At 29.8% G+C, this 24468-nt stretch overlaps 2 protein-coding genes across 3 annotated transcripts; one reads left to right on the top strand and one right to left on the bottom strand.

The window, feature by feature from the left end:
- Positions 1 to 2801: 2801 nt before the first annotated feature.
- LOC137818821 (pleiotropic drug resistance protein 1) lies at positions 2802 to 11794 on the top strand. 2 transcript variants are annotated; one of them, XM_068622438.2, is made up of 22 exons: positions 2802 to 3641; positions 3865 to 3985; positions 4078 to 4251; positions 4343 to 4502; positions 4615 to 4691; positions 5116 to 5169; positions 5284 to 5676; positions 6144 to 6425; positions 6624 to 6940; positions 7042 to 7202; positions 7531 to 7634; positions 7720 to 7876; positions 7957 to 8043; positions 8123 to 8247; positions 8338 to 8670; positions 9018 to 9308; positions 9401 to 9484; positions 9735 to 9868; positions 9989 to 10216; positions 10426 to 10597; positions 10677 to 10931; positions 11315 to 11794. In XM_068622438.2, exons 1-22 carry the CDS (start codon positions 3310 to 3312, stop codon positions 11573 to 11575), a joined length of 4302 nt encoding a protein of 1433 aa, XP_068478539.2. In that variant the 5' UTR covers positions 2802 to 3309; the 3' UTR covers positions 11576 to 11794. The 2 variants fall into 2 exon arrangements, with proteins under 2 accessions (XP_068478539.2, XP_090152111.1); XM_090295985.1 differs by having other exon boundaries at positions 2873 to 3641; positions 4109 to 4251.
- A 3739-nt stretch (positions 11795 to 15533) lies between these two features.
- LOC137819674 (putative 2-oxoglutarate-dependent dioxygenase AOP1) lies at positions 15534 to 18029 on the bottom strand. Its single transcript, XM_068623593.2, has 3 exons — positions 17603 to 18029; positions 16607 to 16931; positions 15534 to 15986 (listed from the first exon to the last, which is right to left on the bottom strand). The coding sequence occupies exons 1-3, from the start codon at positions 17977 to 17979 to the stop codon at positions 15726 to 15728; spliced, it is 963 nt and encodes a 320-aa protein (XP_068479694.1). The 5' UTR covers positions 17980 to 18029; the 3' UTR covers positions 15534 to 15725.
- Between the last annotated feature and the right edge of the window lie 6439 nt (positions 18030 to 24468).

Below are 24468 nucleotides of genomic sequence, written 5' to 3'. Positions count from 1 at the left end.
ATGTTAGGATTGGAAGTTTAATCCAAACAGAAAAATTGTATGAAGTATAATCAAGCATAATATATCATACTCTTTTAGCTTCCTGCATTCTTTGGATATAAACTCTCAACACCCAAAACTACTCCATAGAATTCTATATCTTACAGGATCAAATATGTTTTTGGCATATGAAATATCATGGTTTTTTTAGTTCATATAAAAAGTTACTTATTTTGTAATCTTTATATATAATAAAGACAAAAAAATTGTAATAAGATAGTAAAATCAGACCACTTAGTTAAATAGACTAAAGGATAAAGAAAACTTTGTAGGAACTAGAGTAAAAATCATTAGGTATCAAAACATGTGCAAGCATATCTAATTAGCTTGATGAACTTTTCTGTAATGATGTGAGTTGTGGTACTGCATAATGGTGGCTTGATTTACTGTTATTGTGCCTTATTTTTGAACTGCATCTTCTAAAAATTGAGTTGAGATGCTCGATGGCTTAAAAAAAACTTATTTAAAGTAAAATGAGCTTAAAAAAGGTTTTCAGGAGGGTTATTAGCCACTTTTATACGCCTAATCAAATACTTTCAAATTTTAGCTGAAGTGTTCATGGGAAAATACAAGTTTAACATTCTCTGTAAATAGACTGCAATAAAAGCATTTGTAGAAAAAAATAAAACTTAAAAATTTAAATATGTTTCTGTCTCCAATAAATTTCTAATTTTTCTTTTCATCCTTAATATTTAACTTTTTGTTTTTTATTCAGAATAAATTTTTATTTCTAAGTGTTATCTAAATCACTTTCTTTCACTTTTCAAAGTCATATTTAAACAAATTTAGAAACCAATAACAAAGTAAAAAAAATAAATTAGAGAAGATTTTTTTTATTTTTTTATTGACGACCAAAATCAAACTTAAAAATGTATGAGAGATTAAAAAAATTCAAGCACATTTTTGTGTATTAATAGTATATAGATAATCTTTCATTTCATTCTCTCTTTGTTCAATATTTACAAAATTTACTCATATCATATTTTCTTACTTGCTCCTCACCTCAAGTTTGTTGAGATGACATTATTAAGTCAATCACCGCATGTGAGTGAGGTATTATCTGTTTTAGAGCTCGGAGCTCCGTCACGATCACTACAAGAAAATCATTAAATAGAAATTAATTTTAGTTGATATATTGACAAAATTAGATACAACTAAAAAAATTATTGGTATCTAAATTAGTTTCTATTATTGATAAATAGTTTCTAAATTGGTATCTAATTAATTACTTAAGTTTTAACAACCATTTTAACAACAAAAATAGATATCAATTAGAAGTTATTTATCAATAATAGAAACTAATTTAGATACCAATAATTTTTTTAGTATCTAAAATAATATATAATTTTATCAATATACTAACTAATTATTTTTAGTCTATAAAATTGATTTCTATTTAATGCTTTTCTTGTAGTGAATTTTGTCCTTAAAAAGATGTCTTAAAAGTTAAGAGAGATATGTATTTAAATTATCCTTGACCTCGACTCCTGTGAGACTATTGAGCGTATTGAAACAAGTCTCCAAGTTAAGCTCTAAGGGGAACAAATTCCCCCAGGGCTAAGGAAATAATGGTTCATTTTTTAAACTACTTTTTCCTTGGAGATCGAGAATTCGTTTTTGGAATCTGTTCCATTACGCCCAATAGTCTTACATCACTTAGGAGTCGACGCCAAAGACAATTTAAATACATCTTCATTCCTTAATATTTCAAGACGACTTGTAAGGAAAAGATCATAACGGAGTTCCAAGTTCCAAAACAGATAATACTTTGAATACAGTGATTGACTCTAGTAATCCTATCTCAACGAATTTGAGGTTAAATTTTTTTCGAAAAGAGAGTGCATCAATTAGACTCATATATATGAAATATTATATTATTGATACTAGTAGACCTATTTAAATTAGTCTTAATTTTGATTGATAAGTAATATGAGATTTTGTTTTATTGCACATAAAACATTAAATATAAAACCTAATATTTGGTAACCTACCAAACTCTTCCATGTGAGTTGTGTTTGGTCTAGTATGGTTTTCGGGTGGATTTTGGTGTGAACGTTCAGCTCCCTTTTGTAGAAAAAAAAAACTGTACCGTTAGTGTTTCTCATGCGACAATAGACTAAGTTTAGCCAACATCGTGTAGTTGGTCCACCAGATAAGCTAAACGTTAGATTCGATCCTCCTAACGTTGGACTTATTCGAGAATGCCCTACCTAATTTTCTAGATTGTCGTTGCCCTTCTTAAATTGATCAACATCTTCCACGTAAATCTAATTACTTTTTTTGACATTAGAATGTTAAAGTAAAAATGTTTTGATCAAACACTGTTTTGAAGTAACTATCTATAAACTCTCCCACCCATATCTCTTTTTCTATGATCTTTATACAATTAACTGCATCTTAAATAAAATCAAATGGTAGTTGACGAGTACACGAATCTATATATGTGTTAGGATCGTGCTAGAATGATCAGAAATCCAACAAATATTTTTTGAATTAGATACTTGATTTGAATGTTGGTGTCCGATACATGTATCCAACACAGAACCTGCTGCATTTAAGAAGCGTGTCCGAATCTCAAGTTGTATTTAAAACTGTAATTAATACAGACAATTTCAGAGCAGATAAATTTATGATGAATCTACATATATGAAACTTCACTGTCACAGTGATTGGAAGACACAATCTGCAGGAGAAAGTGAAAAGTATTACCATGGTAAATGAGATGAGATGCATTTAATGAGACTCAACTTTCAACCTTCAACAACATCCATTCATCCAAAGCAAAATTCGGTTGTAGCACTAATACCGGCCATTAACACGTAGAAGAAGAAGTACTATCATTGTCAGTAACCAAAATAGCATGCATGCATTAATGCAACGGCTTGACTCTAGGGGTTTCTCACAGGACATACACCTTCCACCTGCTATGTTTATCAAACTAGTTTTGACTTTTTCCTACTTCAATGTGAGAACACAATTGGGCAAAGAGAATTCTAAGTTGAGAACAAAACTTCTGCATAAGAAAGAATAAACAGTTATCTGTGTATATAACCACACACTTTCCATTTTCGTTGTTAGGAAAACTGAGAACACATCAGAGAAAACTAATGTTCTTTTTTCATATTTACTTTAGCAGTTGCTCTTGCTGCTGTACATTTGAACTAGCTATAAAAAGCACTGTTCTTTAGTGTTCATCTCGCATCATAGAAGTTTGTGAGTGCATGTGTGAAGTTGCAAAGGTTGTGGTGTTGTAGTTTCCTTGAAGAGGGGATGGAGGGGAGTGATATATACAGAGCAAGGAATAGTTTACGTGCGAGCAGTTCTACTGCATGGAGAAGGAGCATAATGGAGGGTTTTTCGAGGTCATCTCAGCATGAAGAGGGAGCTGATGAAGAAGCTCTGAAATGGGCTGCACTTGAGAAACTCCCCACTTACAACCGTTTGAAGAAAGGGCTGTTGACCACTTCACGTGGTGTCGCCAGTGAGATTGACATAACTGAACTTGGATTTCGAGAAAGACAGAAACTTTTGGACAGGTTGATCAATGTTGCTGAAGAGGATAATGAGAAGTTTCTGTTGAAGCTCAAGGAACGGATTGATAGGTAAAGATTTATGCTTGTCTTTTACAATTTTTGGTTTTCTTTTTGAAGTGTTATTATTTATAAGAGAAATGATATATTGACAATTTAACCTTTGTCTAAAATTTCAACTTTTTATATAAAAAGACGAGAATACGTTGTATATTGGAGTTGTCAATGTATCATGATAATCTGTGATATGGTTTCTGTTGTGTTTTTATTTTGTTTCTGAAATGTGCTTTTTCAGAGTTGGGATTGATATTCCAACGATCGAAGTTCGATATGAGCACTTACATGTTGATGCAGAGGCTTATGTGGGAAGCAGAGCTTTGCCTACTTTTGTGAACTTTGTGACTAATATGGTGGAGGTACATTTGGAAGATTCTAGCCTCTGACTTTTGTGTTTCTTTGTTTGAGTTTGCTTCACTCTCTTACAATTTTTCTCTCTCTGCTTGTTTAGAGTGTCTTTACTTCTCTCCATATTCTCTCAGGCAAAAAGAAACATGTTACTATCCTTAAAGACGTGAGTGGAATAATCAAACCTCGCAGGATGGCACTGCTTTTGGGTCCTCCAAGTTCAGGAAAAACCACACTCCTTTTAGCCCTGTCAGGAAAACTTGATCCAAATCTTAAGGTGAAAAACAATTTTTGTGTTGTTTCCACTTTTGTGTATTAGAAGGTGGTAGTTTTTGGTTTAATTTAGATGGCTTTGTTGTGTCCTCTAGGCATCTGGGAGAGTGACTTATAATGGGCATGGAATGGACGAGTTTGTTCCTCAGAGAACAGCTGCATATATTAGCCAGAATGATGTTCATATTGGAGAAATGACAGTGAGGGAAACCTTGGCATTCTCAGCAAGGTGCCAAGGAGTTGGAACACGTTATGGTTAGCCATTTGCCTTTTCTTTTTAATCAAACCATGCCTACTTTCACCCTACCGATTTATTCGTGTTTAATGTGTGGCTTCTCTTCACTATTTGTTATTTGTTATGATCAAGACTTGCTATCTGAGTTGGCCAGAAGAGAAAAAGAAGCAAAGATCAAGCCTGACCCGGATATTGATGTCTACATGAAGGTAAAAAAGATGTTATCGATTAAAGATTAGAACATTTTATAGTATATAAATAGGTGCAAACCTCACCTTATAATCCAGTTTTATGAGGTTGAGTTAAACTTAAAGTCCACTTTCTTAATATGGTATACATTTTCGAGCCTATCCTAGCGATTGTTTGTTGGGCTTATCAGGCCACCTGCTATTGGACCATTCATAATATGTTGTCTCACGCATGAGCTGTCACTCTCGACTAGAGATTAAGACATTTCATACTATATAAGTGAATGCAAACCTCACTTTATAGGTTTTATGAGGTTGAATTATGCTTAAAGTCTACTTCTTCTTAATAGAAGATAAAATGATCAGTTCATGTTGCATTAATTTAAGCTAGCTCTGTAGCCATGGACATAATATCTCTGCATCTGATTGTCTTGTGATATACCAGGCAGCTGCAACCGGAGGCCAGGAGGCAAGTCTGGTAACAGATTATGTTCTGAAGGTAACATGCTTCAAAGAATAGTATAAATATATGCTTATGGTGCCTTCAAATATGACAAATTTTAATCTAAATTAGAAATGAACCGACAAATTGTTTACTTTTGATACTATGTAGATTTTGGGGTTGGATATATGTGCTGATACAATGATGGGGGATGAAATGTTGCGCGGTATATCTGGAGGACAGAGGAAACGGGTTACTACAGGGGAGATGTTGGTTGGACCAGCAAATGCTCTGTTCATGGATGAAATATCCACTGGTTTAGACAGTTCCACAACTTTTCAAATTGTGAAGTCTCTCAGGCAATATGTTCACATTCTTGATGGAACTGCAGTTATCTCTTTACTCCAGCCAGCACCAGAGACTTATGAACTTTTTGATGACATTATTCTTATATCTGATGGTCAAATTGTCTACCAAGGACCCCGTGAACATGTTCTTCAATTTTTTGAATCTGTTGGTTTCCAGTGTCCTGAGAGGAAAGGTGTTGCTGACTTTCTACAAGAAGTAAGTCAAAGTTTTTCTTTTGCATCTCTCGTTTGAAGTTTTTGCTGAAAGCGATGTAAAATCAAAAGTTTACAGTAATAAACAATAACGCACATTATCATAGTAAGAATCTTACAAACTAGAGATAAACACAACACTTACTTTGATTCATGAGATTTTCTATGTGAACTATTTCTTTAATCTCCTTTTCTCAATCTATCTCTTGACAATTCTATTATTGTCACACCCTTTATTGATGACCAACAATGAGACAATCTTATTTGCAGATTCCTATTCTTTTCTAATTTTCATTGGATAAGGTTTTATTAAGTATGATAAGATATATAACTTTTTGCATTAATCTTTTATTTTATTGAATCATATTGAAAACCCAAAGCACAACATCTATTTCATATGAATCACATTATAAAATGAATTTACATAATTTTCTAACAAGCCATGCACATAAATCTGATGTCTTGTCACAGGTAACTTCAAGAAAGGATCAAGAGCAGTATTGGATGCACAGAGATGAACCATACAGGTTTGTAACTGTTACTGAATTTGCTGAGGCATTTCAGTCATTCCATGTTGGGAGGAGAATTGGAGAACAGCTTGCAACTCCATTTGACAAGTCCAAGAACCACCCAGCTGCCTTAACCACTGAAAGGTATGGCGTGAACAAGAAGGAATTGTTGAAGGCTAACATCTCAAGAGAGTATTTGCTCATGAAAAGGAATTCCTTTGTTTACTTTTTCAAGCTGTTCCAGGTGAGTTCTAGTCACTTTTTCTAAAACCATATTTTTCTGTTTACATCAAAAACAACTTTCAATGCACATTTTTTTCTTCTGTTTCACCTTTGAATGGCTACTGATAAATGCTTTTGAATTATAATCGTTCAATGCTGATATATTTGAAATTATAGTGATTTTGCTTACTTTTGATTTTTCTGTCTGTGCTTTGCATAGCTTACGACCTTGGCAATATTGACCATGACAATGTTTCTGCGAACTGAGATGCATCGGGATAACATGGGTGATGGAGGCGTTTATACTGGTGCTCTATTTTTCGCAGTAGTGATTCTTATGTTTAATGGGTTGGCTGAGATTTCAATGACCATTGTAAAGCTTCCTATTTTCTACAAGCAACGAGACCTTCTATTTTATCCTTCATGGGCATATGCCATTCCCTCATGGATCCTCAAGATCCCTATTACATTTTTAGAAGCTGCTGTTTGGGTATTTCTCACCTACTACGTTATAGGATTTGATCCAAATGTTGGGAGGTAAACGTGTTCCCTTCATCTATTTCGATTGAATGAACACCATTTATGCTTTATTTGCTTGTAGTCTTTACTTTTGGTTTGAACTCTCATTCTTTATGTAGGTTTTTAAAGCAGTACCTTGTGCTACTACTGATAAACCAAATGTCTTCTGGTTTGTTCCGAGCTATTGCAGCACTTGGTAGGAACATGATTGTGGCTAACACATTTGGGTCCTTTGCACTTCTCATTCTTTTTGCATTGGGTGGCTTCGTTCTGTCAAAAAGTAAGTTCAATTAATAGTGCCACGAAGTTGTTTCTATCATCTCATAATGGTAGTTGATATGCACAGACACTTAGACACTTATGGACAAGAACACTGAGATATGTATAATCTCTAAAATTGTATTTCTTTGTTTTAAAATTATGTTAAAATTGTATTAGAATTGTCAGAAATTAAACAAATATTTTTTGATTTGGACACTTTAGAAATACGTGTCCTACGAGTGTCGGTGTCTGATACGTGTGTCCAACACGGACACGATATTAAAGAGATGTGTCTGAGCCTCATAGGTTGATACTAATGCTTCTTTGTTTAACTGGAAATGAAATAGATGATATCAAGAAGTGGTGGATTTGGGGTTACTGGATCTCACCTTTAATGTATGGACAGAATGCAATAGTGGTGAATGAATTCCTTGGAAATAGTTGGAACCACGTAATTTCTTTAACCAGCAACTACAGAGATTACTTACTTTATGTTAAAAAAGTATGAGCCTAATATGTTTGTTTTGCAATTACAGTTCACCCCAAATTCAAATAAGACTTTGGGAATTCAAATTTTGGAGTCTCGTGGGTTCTTCACACATGCATATTGGTACTGGATAGGAATTGGGGCATTGATTGGATTTATCTTCCTCTTCAACATTATGTACACCTTGGCTCTCTCTTACCTAAATCGTGAGTAGTTTCACATTTGTTTCTTCAAGATTCTTGTAGCAAAGCAAAGCTTGATCAACACGTATACATTGTTTTTGCAGCATTTGATAAGCCACAGGCAACAATAACTGAATCAGAAGGTGGCATGGCTAATGGGAGAGCTCGAGAAGAAGAATTAACATGCTTAGGTGATATATCTTATTTATATCTACTATTTTGAATTTCAGTGTATGTGCTTAAGTGAACAGTTTTTTCACTGTCATGCAGAAAGTTGTGGAAGTGCTAATTCTGTTGTGAGTTGTAGCCGCAGAAAGAATAGAGGAATGGTTCTTCCTTTTGAACCATATTCCATCACATTTGATCAAATAGTGTACTCTGTTGATATGCCACAAGTAAGTCACTTGAAAGTTATAACTAACATTTGGGTTTCTAATAGTGATTTTAGTTAAATTTACCTAAAACGTGATCCTTGGGATTGGCAGGAAATGAAGGAGCAAGGTGTGAGGGAGGAGAAATTGGTGCTTTTGAAAGGTGTGAGTGGTGCATTTTGTCCTGGTGTTCTCACAGCTTTGATGGGTGTAAGTGGTGCTGGTAAAACTACATTGATGGATGTTTTAGCTGGAAGAAAAACTGGTGGGTATATTGAGGGAAACATAAAAGTTTCTGGTTATCCCAAAAGGCAAGAAACATTTGCTCGTATTTCTGGTTATTGTGAGCAGAATGATATCCACTCTCCTCATGTTACCGTCTATGAGTCCTTGGTATACTCTGCATGGCTTCGTTTGACAGCAGAAGTTGAATCCAAGACTAGAAAGGTTAGCTACAACTCAAGAGTCAAAACACAACTCCTTATGGTTTTTTCCTTTTTCTTAAACTAATATCGTCCAAAGCAATGGACAAAGTTAATGTGTTGTACTCTAATTGTTGGAGATGCTACGTCCACTAGAGATTAGAGTCTTTCACAGTATATAAGTGAATGCAAACCTTACCTCATAAGTCGGTTTTAAGTCGGTTTTATGAGGTTGAATTAGATTTAAAGTACACTTCATAATACTAATAAAAAGAATGTACTAATAAAAAGAATTGGCATTTTGATCTGAAGTGACTAATCAATAGGCAAACAAATAATTGTTGTCACTTACGGATTTGAACGTGGTTTTAGATGTTCGTAGAGGAAGTCATGGAACTTGTGGAGTTGAACCCACTGAGGAACTCACTGGTTGGGTTGCCTGGTGTGAGTGGTCTCTCAACAGAACAACGCAAGAGGCTAACAATAGCAGTTGAATTAGTGGCTAATCCGTCCATAATTTTCATGGATGAGCCTACTTCTGGGTTAGATGCTAGAGCTGCAGCAATTGTTATGAGAACAGTCAGGAACACAGTTGACACAGGAAGAACAGTTGTTTGCACCATCCATCAGCCAAGCATAGACATATTTGAAGCTTTTGATGAGGTGAGAAATGGTATGATAAGATATTTCAAGAAGTGTTTCATAGTTCTTCTCTATTAGGCTTTGTGTTTAACATATGCTACATGTTACTTTAGTTATTCCTAATGAAGCGTGGAGGACAAGAAATATATGTTGGGCCATTGGGACGCCAATCTAGCCAATTGATCAAATATTTTGAGGTTGGTGACTCTTCAATTCAACATTATTTAAAGAAAAATGATACATTGACAACCTTGTTCCAGTATACAATCCTCTTTCTTTGTCTAAAATTTCAATTTTTGTATGAAATAACAAAAATATTCTTTTTTATATCATCAATCAGAGGTTGTATAGTAGAGCAGGTTGTCGATATATCATCCCTCTTATTTAAAGTAGATACCTATACTTTTGCTAGTATTTACTTCTTTTTCATTCTTTTGTATTGGCCAGAGCATTGAAGGGGTTAGTAAAATCAAAGATGGCTACAACCCAGCAACATGGATGTTGGAAGTCACAACTCCAGCACAAGAACTTACTTTAGGTGTTGATTTTCATGAAATATACAGAAATTCTGAGCTCTATAGGTAAGCTAATATGTATAGTAGGAACTTCTATTAACTATACTTACACATACACACATGTATGTGTATGGATTCATATTGGACAAAGGCTTAGACTATTATACACTAATGACTATTCTTCAGGAGAAACAAGCAACTTATAGCAGAACTTGGCAACCCTGGTCATGGATCAAAAGATATTGAGTTTCCTACTCAATACGCTCAGTCACTTTTGGTTCAATGTATAGCTTGCTTATGGAAACAACATTGGTCATATTGGCGAAATCCACCATATACTGCTGTCAGATTTCTTTCAACTACTGTTACAGCTCTGATGTTTGGAACTATGTTTTGGGACCTTGGAGGCAAATAGTAAGTCAAATTTCTGTAACTTGAAAATAGTAAGGCAAATAGTAATACATTTTTCATGTGATACAGATGATTGTTGTTACTTGAGGTTTTAGTCTGAGATGTCATAGTGATGTCTAACATGAAAACTTTTCTAAAAAGATAAATAATCTATCAAATTTAGCTAATTTTGCTTTTGTATTCAAGTTTTGATTCCTTTCATTGGCTTGCAGCTCTAGAAGACAGGACCTATTCAATGCCATGGGTTCAATGTATAATGCTGTTCTCTTTGTTGGTGTCCAAAATTCTTCCTCTGTACAACCTGTAGTAGCCATTGGAAGAACTGTTTTTTACAGAGAAAGAGCTGCGGGAATGTATTCTGCATTTCCTTATGCACTTGCACAAGTAATGAGATCACTTTTTTTCATAAAGGAAGTATAATTTACACACCCATTTTAACACAAATCACTCCTTTTTGTCACAGGTTTTAATAGAGCTACCTTATATTTTTGTGCAAGCTTCAACATATTCTGTCATAGTGTATTCCATGATGGGATTTGAATGGACTTTAGAGAAGTTTTTTTGGTACTTGTTTTTCATGTACTTCACATTGTGCTACTTCACCTTCTATGGCATGATGACTGTGGCAGTCACACCAAATCACCATGTTGCTTCTGTTGTGGCTTCTGCATTTTATGGAATCTGGAACCTGTTTTCAGGATTTGTCATTGCACGACCTGTAAGTATTGCCAAACTTTGAATCTATCTAACATAGACACATGTAATATAGACACTGACACGGACACTCGGACACTGATACGACACACGGATATGGACACGGAAATACATATAATCTCTAAAATGTAGAGCACGGGAACAAGGATCTATATATTATATAATTATGAATTTATGTGTACAAGTATGTTTCAGTTATTTTTTGAACTTTATACTTTACGGATACGTGTTTTACGCGAGTGTCGTACAAGTGTCGGTGTCTAGTGTGTCTGACACGAATACACCATTTAAAAAGGCATGTCCGAGCTTCATAACTTTGAATACACAATATGTATGAAGGAATTCAAGATTTATGATGTCTCACTTTTGTTAACTCTTTTGTAACAGAGCATTCCTGTGTGGTGGAGGTGGTATTACTGGGCATGTCCTGTGGCATGGACCATATATGGGTTGGTTGCCTCACAGTTTGGAGATATAACCAATGTGATGAAATTAGAAAATGTTTCAGTGCAAGAGTTCTTAAGAAGTTATTTTGGTTTCAGACATGACTTCATAGGAGTTTCTGCAATCATGGTTTCTGGTTTTGCAGGGTTGTTTGCTATTATTTTTGCTGTCTCAATCAAGGCCTTCAACTTCCAAAAGCGATAGATTAGGCTCCTTTTTTTTTGTCAACACGAGTGATAGAATTTTTTTGGTAGATTACTGTAATGAATTATATATTGTTTGTTTTTCTATTCATAGTAAATATATTTTAGAAAAGTAAGAGATGTATTTTTAGAGTTTCAAAATATTTTATTTATGGACTAGAGCGTGTATACATGTAGAGAAAAAAAGTAAAAAAAAAAGTATTTAAATTTTTTCATGAGACCCTCCTTCATTCAACTTGATTTTTTTTTTAGGATATTTTTTTTATTAACTACATTTCTTTTTTTTGGTTGCAACATTGAATCTTGACTATGGATATAGATAAGAAATGACATGATAGGTTATTGTTAGGGTTATACTTCATTGAATCTCATTCTTATGTATATAATTACTCAAATTCTTTCCAATTTAATGTTAAAGTCACCTTAGAAATATAATCAAACCTTAATTCCTTAGTAAAATGAGCCTAATCTTCATATTAAGCGATAATTCCTTGAACACTTAATAAGCAAACTTTCTTTCACAACAAGAATTTAAGACAACTATTGAGTCAAGTTCCATTCCTAAATATAATTTTCATTAGGTATTTTGATTCTGTTCAAGATTACAAAAAATATTTGTCAATATCGAATAAATCAAATATCAAGCTACGATGATCAAATCATAAGAATCATTACTAACATTGAATGAAAAGACATATAAATATAAACAATACTAATTACATAAGAGTTTAGTTGGTTACATCTAACGCTAAACCCTAACAAGAACTTGAAAGTTTTTAAAATCGCATTTTTCTTTTAGAAACTTCAATAATTTTTTTTAAAGAAATGCGAAGAAATAAACACACAACTAAAAATAGCTTCATACAATTCATTGAACCATGTTAATGATAAAAAAAAAATAGAAAAATATATGATAACATAACAAACACTTTTGAAGATTATAAATAACTTGGGAAATATTCCAAACTTTCCCAATTACTTCAATAGAGTTCTCCTTATATATTGCTAGTTCCTTTGTTCTTCATATTCTAGTTTTTCTTTTAAATAAAAATATTTATATCTTTCAATTCCAAAACAAAAATTTATCCTTAGTTTCTTTCCAAAAATTAGTGCAAATTAGATTCGGTTAACGAATTCCCTTTAAATAAAATTTCTTGATGTAGACCCAATCATAGCGAAATAGTTTCAATTATCAAAATTTAAAAAGTGTTGGCTTTCTCTTTTTCCTTTCTTCGTTCCTTCCAAGTTTCTTTGCAACTTTTTATCCTCTATCATTAACAAAAATACTTGGGATCAAACCTATTTTTTAATATCAAACCTATTTTTTCTACTTTTATTTACAAACTAACAATTTGAGGAATGGAAAAAGTTTAAAAGTTTAAGAAAAATAAATAATTTGTTATAGAAAATGGAATGATTTAACGAGTTAGGAAATTAATATTTCCAAAGTATTAGTTGTACTTATTTCTCTACAACTTTTTATTAACGGTGAGATTATATATATATATTAGGGGATGACCATTTTTCTTGCTTCATAAACAATGCACAAATATGGTATATGTATTTAATTATACCTCTTACCTTTGTAGTTTGTGAAAAACTATCTTTTCTTTCCTCATTAGCCTTCTAGTGCATTTAATTACTAAAATAATGCTTGATAAATCTATTACACATTTTTTACTTCAAATTTTTAATTTTTAAGATAGTGTGTAATGATGATTTAAAAATTATTTTTTATAACAATTAACACTACAAGAAAATCATGGAATAGAAACTAATTTTTAGAGACCAAAATAATTAGTTACAATAGTAAATATATTAGAGACCATTTTAGAAACTAAATAAAAAATTGGTTTCTAAATTAGTTTCTATTATTGTTAAATAGTTTTTAAATTGGTATCTAATTATCAACCAAGGTTTTAACTACCAATTGTTTAGTTTCTAAAACATTGGTTGCTAATTAGATATCAATTTAGAAACTATTTACGAATAATAGAAACTAATTTAGAAACCAATTTTTTTTAAGTTTCTAGAATGATCTCTAATTTAGTTACTATTGCAACTAATTATTTTAGTCTCTAAAAATTAGTTTCTATTTCTTGATTTCTTGTAGCGTAAAACATACTTTTTATCTTTGCATAGAGAAATCTAGGGTTGTTGGAGCACCATATCCATTTCCAAAACATTAATGAAAGAAAATATCGAATCTATTAAAAACACTATCAAACTCTTACTATGATAAACTATAAATGACTCTCATACCATATTAAGAAATAATAAACCTAATTCAATATTATAAAATAGTTTAAAAAATAAAATTTACATTCATTTATATAGTATAAAATTTCATAATTTCTAAGATTGTAAACTTTTATCTTCTTATTCTCTGCCTCTTCCAGAAATAGATGGATAACAATAACTTTCACTGTTTGCTTTTTTTCCCTCTTACAGATATGTGATGTTGTTTTCCAGGTTCTATATCAGATTTTGTGTTTCTTATTCCTTTTCTGGATAAAAAATTTGATTTTTTTTCCTTATATATGTTTTGTTCAAACAATCATAATCTTCTAGTTTTTCTATAAGATTCTATATTTCTTAATCGAAAAAGTTGAGATTTGACTTGTATACTTCAAAATGTGTTTTTGTCTTCACAATCATATTGTTCGGTTCTTAATACACTATTATACGATTTTTTAAGTAATTATTGTTATAAAATAAGTAATTTTTAATTATAATAATTAGTGATTAAATAATAATATGTTTTTTTTACTATTATTAGTATATTATAATTAAATGTTTTTTAGTAGATGAAAATTATAATTACTGAGTTGTAATTTAGTGAATTCGAAATATTTACTATTTTCTGAACATAGTCGGAATTATATTTTATAAGAAATTACGTTTTACATAACTTATATGTGGTATGTTAAGAAATTCAGTATAGAGATAATTTATGTTTAATGACCATAAAATGAGTATCAGGATAATAGAGATATTATTTGTGAATCCTGCAAGTGTGATATTATAAATATCCTCAAATTGGAAGGTAATTTTTTTCTATTTAAACTAGTTGTTTAAGCTTCTCTTATATATAAAAAATTTCATATTCATAGTTAATCTATAAGATTGTTGGGAAAATTCTCCTAATAAAAAAAATCGTGCATTGTTTAGAAACTAACAATTTTGAATATTTTCTAAAATGAATTGTAGAAATAAAGATACCAATAAAGATACTTTTTCTGTTGTAAATCCAACTATTCATGCAATCTTACTAAAAAAAAATCATGAAATAGAAAACAATTTGTAAGAAACCAAAATAATTAGTTACAATAGTAATTAAATTAGAGACATCTTAGAAACTAAAAAAAAATTTGGTTTCTAAATTAGTTTCTATTATTTTCTATTGTTGTTAAATAGTTTCTAAATAATTGGTAGTTAAAACCTTAGTTGCTAATTAGATACCAATTTAGAAATTATTTAACAATAATAGAAAATAATAGAAACTAATTTAGAAACCAATTTTTTTTAGTTTCTAAAATGGTCTCTATCTTAATTCCTATTGTAACTAATTATTTTGGTTTCTAAAAATGGGTTTCTATTTCATGATTTTCTTGTAGTGTTTATTTAAAAATAAATTAGAAATAAAAATTAACATTTCATTGAATTTGAGCACAATTAAATTTGAAATTTCTTTTAAAGATTTACTTTTACATGAAGTGAAAAGTGATAAATCAGATGAAGATATCAGAGATAAGATAAAAACAATAAGAACAATTGAAAGAGAGGATCAGAGTTTTTCACATAATGTTTGTGGGAAATGTACACAACATTTATTTAATTAATAAGGTCACAATTTTATATGCACCAAACATAAGGGTTCAACCCTTACATAAGCGCTTACGTAATAACTTCAAAAGCTATATATATAATTTATTCATCTTATTTTCATAACTGATATATAATCTAAAATTAATTCAACAATAATGTCCATTGAGATTCATGAATTGTGATGACAGAAAAAATAAACTGAGAAATAGGATTAATGAACTAAAAAATAAAATAAAAAACAGCATGCAAATACAAAGAACCAAGTGAGAAAGCCACCTTTTGTGATGAAGGTGCATGAACACAAGACAATTGTCATGTGATTTTCAGTTCTGATCAGCAGAGTCTATGCCGCAGAATGCTTTGATTCGAGAGTGAGATTGAAGGGCCTTTTTTGTTGCACAGAAACTTAGGTATTCATAATGATCAAATGGCTTGTAACACCTTGGATGTTCTTCATCAACAAGCTCTTCTTGTGTTTCAACCATCTTCCCACCTAGTGAAAACAGTCCCATCGAATACCTTTCTTTCTTTCCACTTATGATCACTCGGTGTTCACAACAGTGTATCCTATCGTTACTCCAAACCTGATAATAGTTCAAGAACAACACCAAGTTTCTGTCAAATTTATATGAATCATTCATTACATTTTCATATTCATGGATGGAAAAAGAAGAAAATTCTTTTCATTTGTTTTTTTTTCGTCGTTTCGCTTGGTTAGTGTGGAGTCTCTGTTATGCGTGGCTAGGGTTGAAGTCGGGTGACTCTGAAAACCCTCACTCTCATTTCTTGTCGTTTAATTAGTGCAATGTTTTTAATTCTGTTAATTTGGTCTTGGAGAATATCTGGATTGTGGTAGTTAGTGAGATCTAGTGTGTTGGAAACAATGTCATTTTTAAAAGTGGAGTGACGAATCATTTAAAGACTTTCTCTTTGACTCAATTGAAGGTTTGGTATTGGATTTCCTCTAAAATTTCATATGCTTGCTTTTCTTATTCAAATTGGTGTCTTGAACTTATGATTTGTCTAAACTCGACTTAGTTTTGATTTTAGTTTGTTGGTGGTTGATTTTGGGGTTTCTTGTTTCAGAGTAATTTGGTCAGTAGTTTGTTGGCCGACTGTTTTTGGTAAGTTGTATAAGGATTGGATCATCCCTAAATTGAACCATATTTATAAATAAATAAAAAGTTGTGAAAAATGTAACAACCTTAAATGCATCGCCTGCGAGGATGAGAAACATGAAGGGTGAAGGATCAATATCAATCCAGTCTCCATTTTTGAATTTGACTTGCAGACCATTTACATTATTCTGATGCAAAATGGTGAAGAAGGATGTGTCAGTGTGAGCATGCAATCCCAAATCATTTTCATCTTTCTGTGGAAGTCTGTACTTGAAGCTCCGAAGCATGTAGTTGGTTGATTCCAGAAGGGAATCACAGTGTCTTTGCTCCACTCCATACCCATCAAACACCATTCTTTTCGTCATATGATCCAATTCTACAAGCAGCTTTGCATACATACTCATACTCTCACTGTTCACACCATGAAAAATTAGAGACAATAGCATCACTAGGAAAAAAATTTATACACTTACTACAAGAAAATCATTAAATAGAAACTAATTTTAAATATCAAAGATAATTAGTTCTTATATTGATTAAATTATATACTATTTTAGAAACTAATCAAATTATTGGTTTCTAAATTAGTTTCTATTATTGATAAATAATTTTTAAATTGATATATAATTAACTACCAATTATTTAGATTTTAAATTTGGTAGCAAAAACATGGATAACTAAATTCATTACAAGAAATATTGATGTTAGTTTCCAAAAAACCTACACAAAAACTAAAAGGGACACTAAACTCACTCTAATTATCATTTAGGGTCTCCCTTTTAGTCTTTATGTGAATTTTTTGGAGAGGTTAACATCAATATTTTTTTTAATTAGATACCAATTTAAAAACTATTTATCAATAATAGAAATTAATTTAGAAACCAATAATTTTGTTAGTTTCTAAAATAGTATCTAATTTTATCAATATACCAACTAATTATTTTTTATCTTTAAAACTGATTTCTATTGAATGATTTTTTTTTTTAATGATCAGACAACATCATTCACAAAGATATAGAAATAATGACTAGAAATGTAAATAAAAAATGAAGCAACATAACTAAATGAATCTGAAACAATACCAGAAATGATCATATCCAGCAGGCCACATTAGTTTGGTGAAGTTCTGAATTCCTTCCATGGTCAATGGATGATTGATCCCTAGGGATTCATAGAGAGGAACATGAGCATGTTGTCCATAGTAACCATGGTAGGGTTTGTCACTGATCTTCTGCATTTTTGTTTCCAATGGAAGATCAAATTGTTCTTCCATGAGAGTGAAAACTGAGTTGTAAAGTTCCATAGGAACTTCATCATACAAGGCATAGAAACAACCATGATCCTCAAGTGCATTTCGGATCACTTCACATGCTGAACCCCACTTTCTTGTACCTGGTTTCAACTCCTTATCAGTGAAGTCTACAACAGGAACCTCACAAACTGCTTCTGAATCCCTCATCTTACAATATTTCTAACCTTAATTTCCCCAACTAACTACAAATACTATATATAGATGTGTCTCTATGCAGTGTTAGGCCTTTGCTTTTTCTGATTTACTTAATAAAATCATCTTAGTTTTTATAAGAAGAAAAGGGTTTTTTATTTTTTACATTAGATAAAAACTCAGGTAACAGTGAGTTAGAGGTTTCCTTTTATATCTAGTTGCATAAAAGAGAGCGAATTTTTTTAATTTTGTTTAAATGATAACGTCAAAGATTTGCTGAATTTAAATTATAAGTGAAATAAGTCAAAAAAATAAATTAATAAAAGTATAAGGCATGTTTTTATAGGAATAAGTGAAAGAATACACTATGAAAATAAATAAATTGTATAATAAATATATTTATTAAATATTAAACTACTCTACTGAATTACTTTTTCACAACCTACGCTACAAGAAAATCATGAAATAAAAACTAATTTTAGAGACAAAAAATAATTAGTTACTATATAGTGACTAAATTAGAGATCATTTTAGAGACTAAAAAAATTTTGGTTTCTAAAGTAGGTTCTATTATTGTTAAATGATTTCTAAATTAGTATCTAATTAGCTACACAAGTTTTTGCTACTAATAATTGGTAAAAATAATTGGTAGTTAAAACCTTCTAGTTAATTAGATAACAATTTATAACCTATTTAATAATAATATAAACAAATTTAGAAATTTTTTTTTAGTTTCTAAAATGGTATGTAATTTAGTCACTATAACTAATTATTTTAGTTTTTTTTTCATGATTTTCTTCTAGTGATAAAATTGTTTATCATTTTTTTATATTACTAAAAACATTTAATTTTAAGAAGCAAAAGCAGAAAAAATTAAGTTCCCCTTTCCCCTATTAAGAGGGAAATTTTTATAGGGTCCTAAAAAACTTTTTTTTTTCAAAAAAATTAATAAAAGAGTAACATTTTTTCATTTTTCATATTCCCCAAATAAAGGGTTAAGATCTCCCATTGACGTATCCATAAATTAATTATAACTCAAGATAAGGGTGAGCAATAATTCTGAAAAGCAAACACTTTTAAAATCCCATCACGTTTTATAATATTAATTTTCAACCAAATTGGATAGTATTAAAAAGAATTTATAAATGGAAAAATGATTTATAGGTGAAATGTATGAATCGTGAATCTCATAAGAAATGAAAAAGGAAGATAGTGATGGAAGCAAAAAAGTCAAATTTGCTTTGCGACATGCAATATAGACAAAACTGAAAACTCGAATATTAATGGGAAATTATAGTTCCCATGGTACAACCTACATCGATTAAAACAAACCACAAGGAAATAGGTATACGAATACGATGATGTTGTTAGAAAACAAGTGCATGGATTTTTTTATGATACCACACAACCAATCACAGGGAGAAAATTAAATATCCAAAGACGTAACATAATGCATTTGAGTTAATTAATTTGTAATTTGTCATTACATTTATATCACAGCTAAGCCTATTGGAAAGTCTTCGAGGCCTAGTGAATAGGGCACCGTGTTAAGTGAATGGCTCAAGAACAATAAACTAAAACTTAGGTTTGAACACCATTGTTCTGTGCATCAAACATTTTTGCATGTTCACCACAATGGATTGGTTTTCATCAAATCAGATTAATCCTTGAATTATAGAAGCACTTGGTTGGTGAATGTCTTTTTCCAAGTAAGGGTTTCTTAGTTCTTGATGTTGGAAATATCTTTTATTTTAAGTTATGTCTCACTTTGATTGCAATGAGTCCTTTAAGCAGATAATATATAATAACAGTATTAGAGATATATATAATATTTTATTCAAAATACATTTTGAGGATATGTTTTCAGTCAAACATATGTATTTTGTAGGTTGCTCATTTTTTTTTTTTCAAAATAGTTATTATTATTTAAATCATGATAAACTTATTTGTTGTTTTGGGTTTTTATCACTAAAAAAAATTATCATGAAATAGAAAACAATTTTTAGAAACCAAAATAATTAGTTCTAATAGTAACTAAATTAGAGACTATTTTAGAAACTAAATAAAAAATTGGTTTCTAAATTAATTTCTATTATTGTTAAATAGTTTCTAAATTAATATCTAATTAGCAACCAAGGTTTTAACTACCAATTATTTAATTTCTAAATTTGGTCACTAAAACCTTGGTTGCTAATTAGATACCAATTTAGAAACTATTTAACAATAATAGAAAAAAAATATTTTCTAAAATGGTCTCTAATTTAGTTACTATTGCAACTAATTATTTTGATTTCTAAAAATTCGTTTTATTTTCTTTATTTTATTGTATTGTAGTGTATATTTAGTTGTTTTGGTTTAATTGAGTGTAATAATGATAGTTGAAATCATAATAATTTTGTTTATATAGGTGAGCAGTTGAGGTAAGTAGGAATTTTGTGATAACTATATAGGATTTATATATATATATATATATATATATATATATATATATTTTGATGATTTTTAGATTTTTTTAGAATTATGCATATACATACTGTTTACATGGAATAGGTTGAAATATTCTTAAAATGTCTCATATTTATTTTAAGTACCAATTATTTAGATTATAAATTTAGTAAAAAAAAATTTGGTAGTTAATTAGATACTAATTTAGAAACTATTTATCAACAATAAAAATTAATTTAGAAACTAATAATTTTTTTAAGTCTCTAATGAATTCATGGTAGCTAATTTTTTTTCTTCACTGTATTTGCTTATGCTACATTGAGTAATATAAATTTACTTAGATAGAGTTTGTGCTATTAGGTCATTTTTTTCTATGAAATATTTTGTTTGTTGAAGCTGAAAGAAAATGCTTAAGTTCCATTGCCAGCATTTGAATGTTTCCTTTATTTTATTTACTTTAGCTACATTAGGGGGAAAAGAACATGACTCCATTGAATTCTATAAGTCAAATCATGCCAAATTCCCAATCAACAACAGTGATTATGCACTCCATGTATTTGCCTCAATAACAAACTCTAATTCTAAATTTTCTTATAACAATTTCAGGGGAGATCCAATTTATTTTTGGGCAAGTTGGCCAAAAATAAACCCACAATTCTTCTTCTTCTTCAGTTCTCTCTTTTTTTAATCCAAGTATGGAACATTAGAACTTAACACCATTAGGTGTTTCAATTGACTTTTTTGGTTCCCTTTCTTTGGACAGAGGATAGATTCAAAGGTGTATAGAGATTTTGTTTATCATTTGTTGAAGTGGAGAGGTTTCATATTAAAATTATGAACAACACACTCATTATTGACTATAAGAAAGAAAAAAATATATATTGTGCATTTGTATCTTTACTAGAATATAAATTTTTGAATTGCAACTACAGATTTATTCACTATTTATGGGCAACAAATTCAAAAGAAGTTATTCTTTATCTTCCACGATTGGATCGTTATTTGAAATATAGAAAGATAAGTTATTCATAATAACAACTTTGTCTTGAAGTTAATTTTTTTATCTTCTTTTTTTATTTGTGATCATAGTAAATTGAAGTGCATGTTATTAATCTTAATTCTATTGTTGCTTTGGACAGTGAGGTCAAAAAAATTGATTTTATAATATCAAGTATAATTACATGAGAGTTTTTGGTTCCAAGCCAAAGAGAAAGATTCAATATAGGTTATGTTGATGATGGATTTTGTTATAAGTTTTATGACTCTCTTTAGAAGAATTTTAAGAAGTTGTGATAGAAAATTGATGAAAGACAATCATTAAAAATTGATAAGGTGGTAAATTATACACTTGAAAGACTGTGATATAACTAATTTTAAATAATTTAATAGCTTATTTAGAATATAGATATTAATGTAAATGAGGTAGATGTTTCTTTTATGATGATAAGGAGGACCAGGTTAAAGATGAAATTTTATTGTTTTACCTCAAGTTCAATTTCTAATAGATATTCTTTTTATGAGATCGTGATCTTAATAGATGAGAAAAATCATATATAATTATGCATAGACGATGAAGAGTGAAGAAAAACAAAAATGGTCGAAAAGAATGTGATTAAAATTTTATATGATGATCACACTTTTGATTGGGTGAATTTGTCTAAGGACAAGATGATGGTCTTGAAAAATAGGTAAATTTATAAGATCAAGTGTGAGAGTAATTCCATGTCTCCTTGATACAAATCTAGATTACTGGTAGATGACTTTTATCAAATAAAGTGTATTGATTTTAATGAGACTTTTTCACTTGTTGTGAAAATGTCACTCATTTCTTAAGCTTAATTGCTACTTTTGATTTCGAGTTAGAGCAAGTAGATGTGAAGACTTCTTTCCTTCATAGTGATTTAGAGGATGAGGTTTCTTATTTAAAGACAAGAAATACTATGTGTGTAGGTTGAGAAAGAATCTATATTTTTAATTTGAATTTGTTTACTTCCAACCACTATGTCTATTAGAACAAAAATTTATAATGTTATTATATGTTGATGTCATGTATATCATTGTAAAAGATATTTCTAATATAAACAAATTGAAAAAAGTCATTGGAAAAGTCATTGTCACATTGTAGGAGAAAAATTATAAGTTAGGATAATCAGTCTTTCTTATGTACCGACACAGTATCAACTCTCACATATATTTTTACGAAGACATTGGACAAGAAACGCTGCGACACACAAGTTGGGTTCATGATCTTCACCTACCAACTTGAGGGAGTATTAAGAAAATAATAATTATCAAACTATACACAATTATTTTATGCAATTATTGTATATTTTTTCTTACCATTTTCTTATATATCATTTTCTTATAGTCATTTCTTATTATATTATTAAATATTCTTCATATAATCATGATACGTGATAAAAAGTTGAAGAAATTTTATTAGTCAAAACTACATTATATTAATTAAGAATATCAAAATGAGTTAATCTATTACGTTTTAGCTCAACTCGTCATTGGCTCATAAAAACTATGTAATCCTCAATTTTTTTATAATGTTATTATATATATATATATATATATATATATATATTTAAAACACACTTAAATCTTGTAGTTTTTCTCTTTCACATGTTTTTCTCATTAAAAATTGACCATGTTGCGTTCCTCTCTTTATTTTTCTCACTGTCCATTTTCATTAATTACCCAACGAAGAAAAAATATACTGATTTTTCTAATATCGTGTATATTGATTGTGTGAGTTTTTCCTTTAGCAGATCATATTTAATGGAAGGAAAGATTGGGATTTCAGAAGGAAAAAAAAAAGTTTTCTGAAATGGAAAGAAATATGAGATAAAGGCTGAAATAAGAGAGATTGAATTAGTTTTCAATTTAAAATTATTATTGAGAAGATTATTAATTTTCTTGTTTAAAGGTAAAGTACAATGATTTTTTTTGTAAATTATTTTGGTCTATGTTCTTAATATGATTATTGAACTAAAATTTTGGAGTACGATTGTACAATGTATTTGGAAGAAAAATCTGTTTAATTTAATTAATTGAGCTTTTATAGCCATGTTAATTTTGAGTTTGAGTTAAGTTATTAACTGTATTAGATTATTAGGTTGTATAAGTCAAACATTAAATTAATCGTTAGGTCATGAATTAGTTGAACTTTTTTAATTAAGTTTTTAGGCTTAAAAACTATGATTAAATATTTGATACTGTACATTTTTTTTTGTAATTATGCTTCTAAAATTAGTTTACAAAATCTTAAATTAGTTTACGTTTGGTTAAAAATTCTTGAGACTTTCTATAAAAAGTCTACTGACTTTAAATCAAATTACAAGATCACAGACTCAGTTATAGTTTTTTTTTTTAGTTTGGAAGCCTAATTTAAAAATGTAATTAATTCAAGGCCCTGCCGATTAATTTTACTAAAATTAAATTATGAATGCTTTAAAAATATATTTATAAAAAATAAAATAAAAGTTTGGAAACTAATAAAAGAGGGAGAAATTCCTGATCATGTATATTATATATCTTTTTTTTTAAAAAAAAATGTGAAATTTTAAACCCTAAGAATTAAAAAAAAAATACCGTCGAGTCTGTTCCAAAAGATAAATTCTAATTGCCTACTTTAGTTTGGTCCAAAAGATTATGAAGAGAATAGAATGATAGAAAAAAGATACAGAAAAAAAAAGATATTTATAACAATTAATAATAGGAGTGATTTTGGTAAAAAAAATTATAATTTTTAAGTTATATTATATTAATATTAATATTTTTTTCATTTTCATAGTAAAAGAAACTATTATATACCTATATATAAAGAGGATTGCTCTTAATTCTTTCTCTATTTTATCCTTATATAAATATTTAATTATATTATTATATTATGGATAGTGTTGTTATTTTTTATTTTTTCTAAAATATTTAATATATGTGGAGGAACAGTTTTAAATTAAAATAGAGGTTGGAGGCGATTTTGAATTGAAAAAATTGTTACTTTTCAAGTAGTTACATGGAAAGATGAATGTCTCTTCAAATTTGAGAAAAAAA

Source organism: Phaseolus vulgaris, chromosome 10 (assembly GCF_051622355.1).
Source record: "Phaseolus vulgaris cultivar YP4 chromosome 10, ASM5162235v1, whole genome shotgun sequence".
NCBI lineage: Eukaryota > Viridiplantae > Streptophyta > Magnoliopsida > Fabales > Fabaceae > Phaseolus > Phaseolus vulgaris.
Note: the sequence above shows the minus strand (reverse complement) of the source record. Positions and strands in the feature narration are given on the sequence as shown.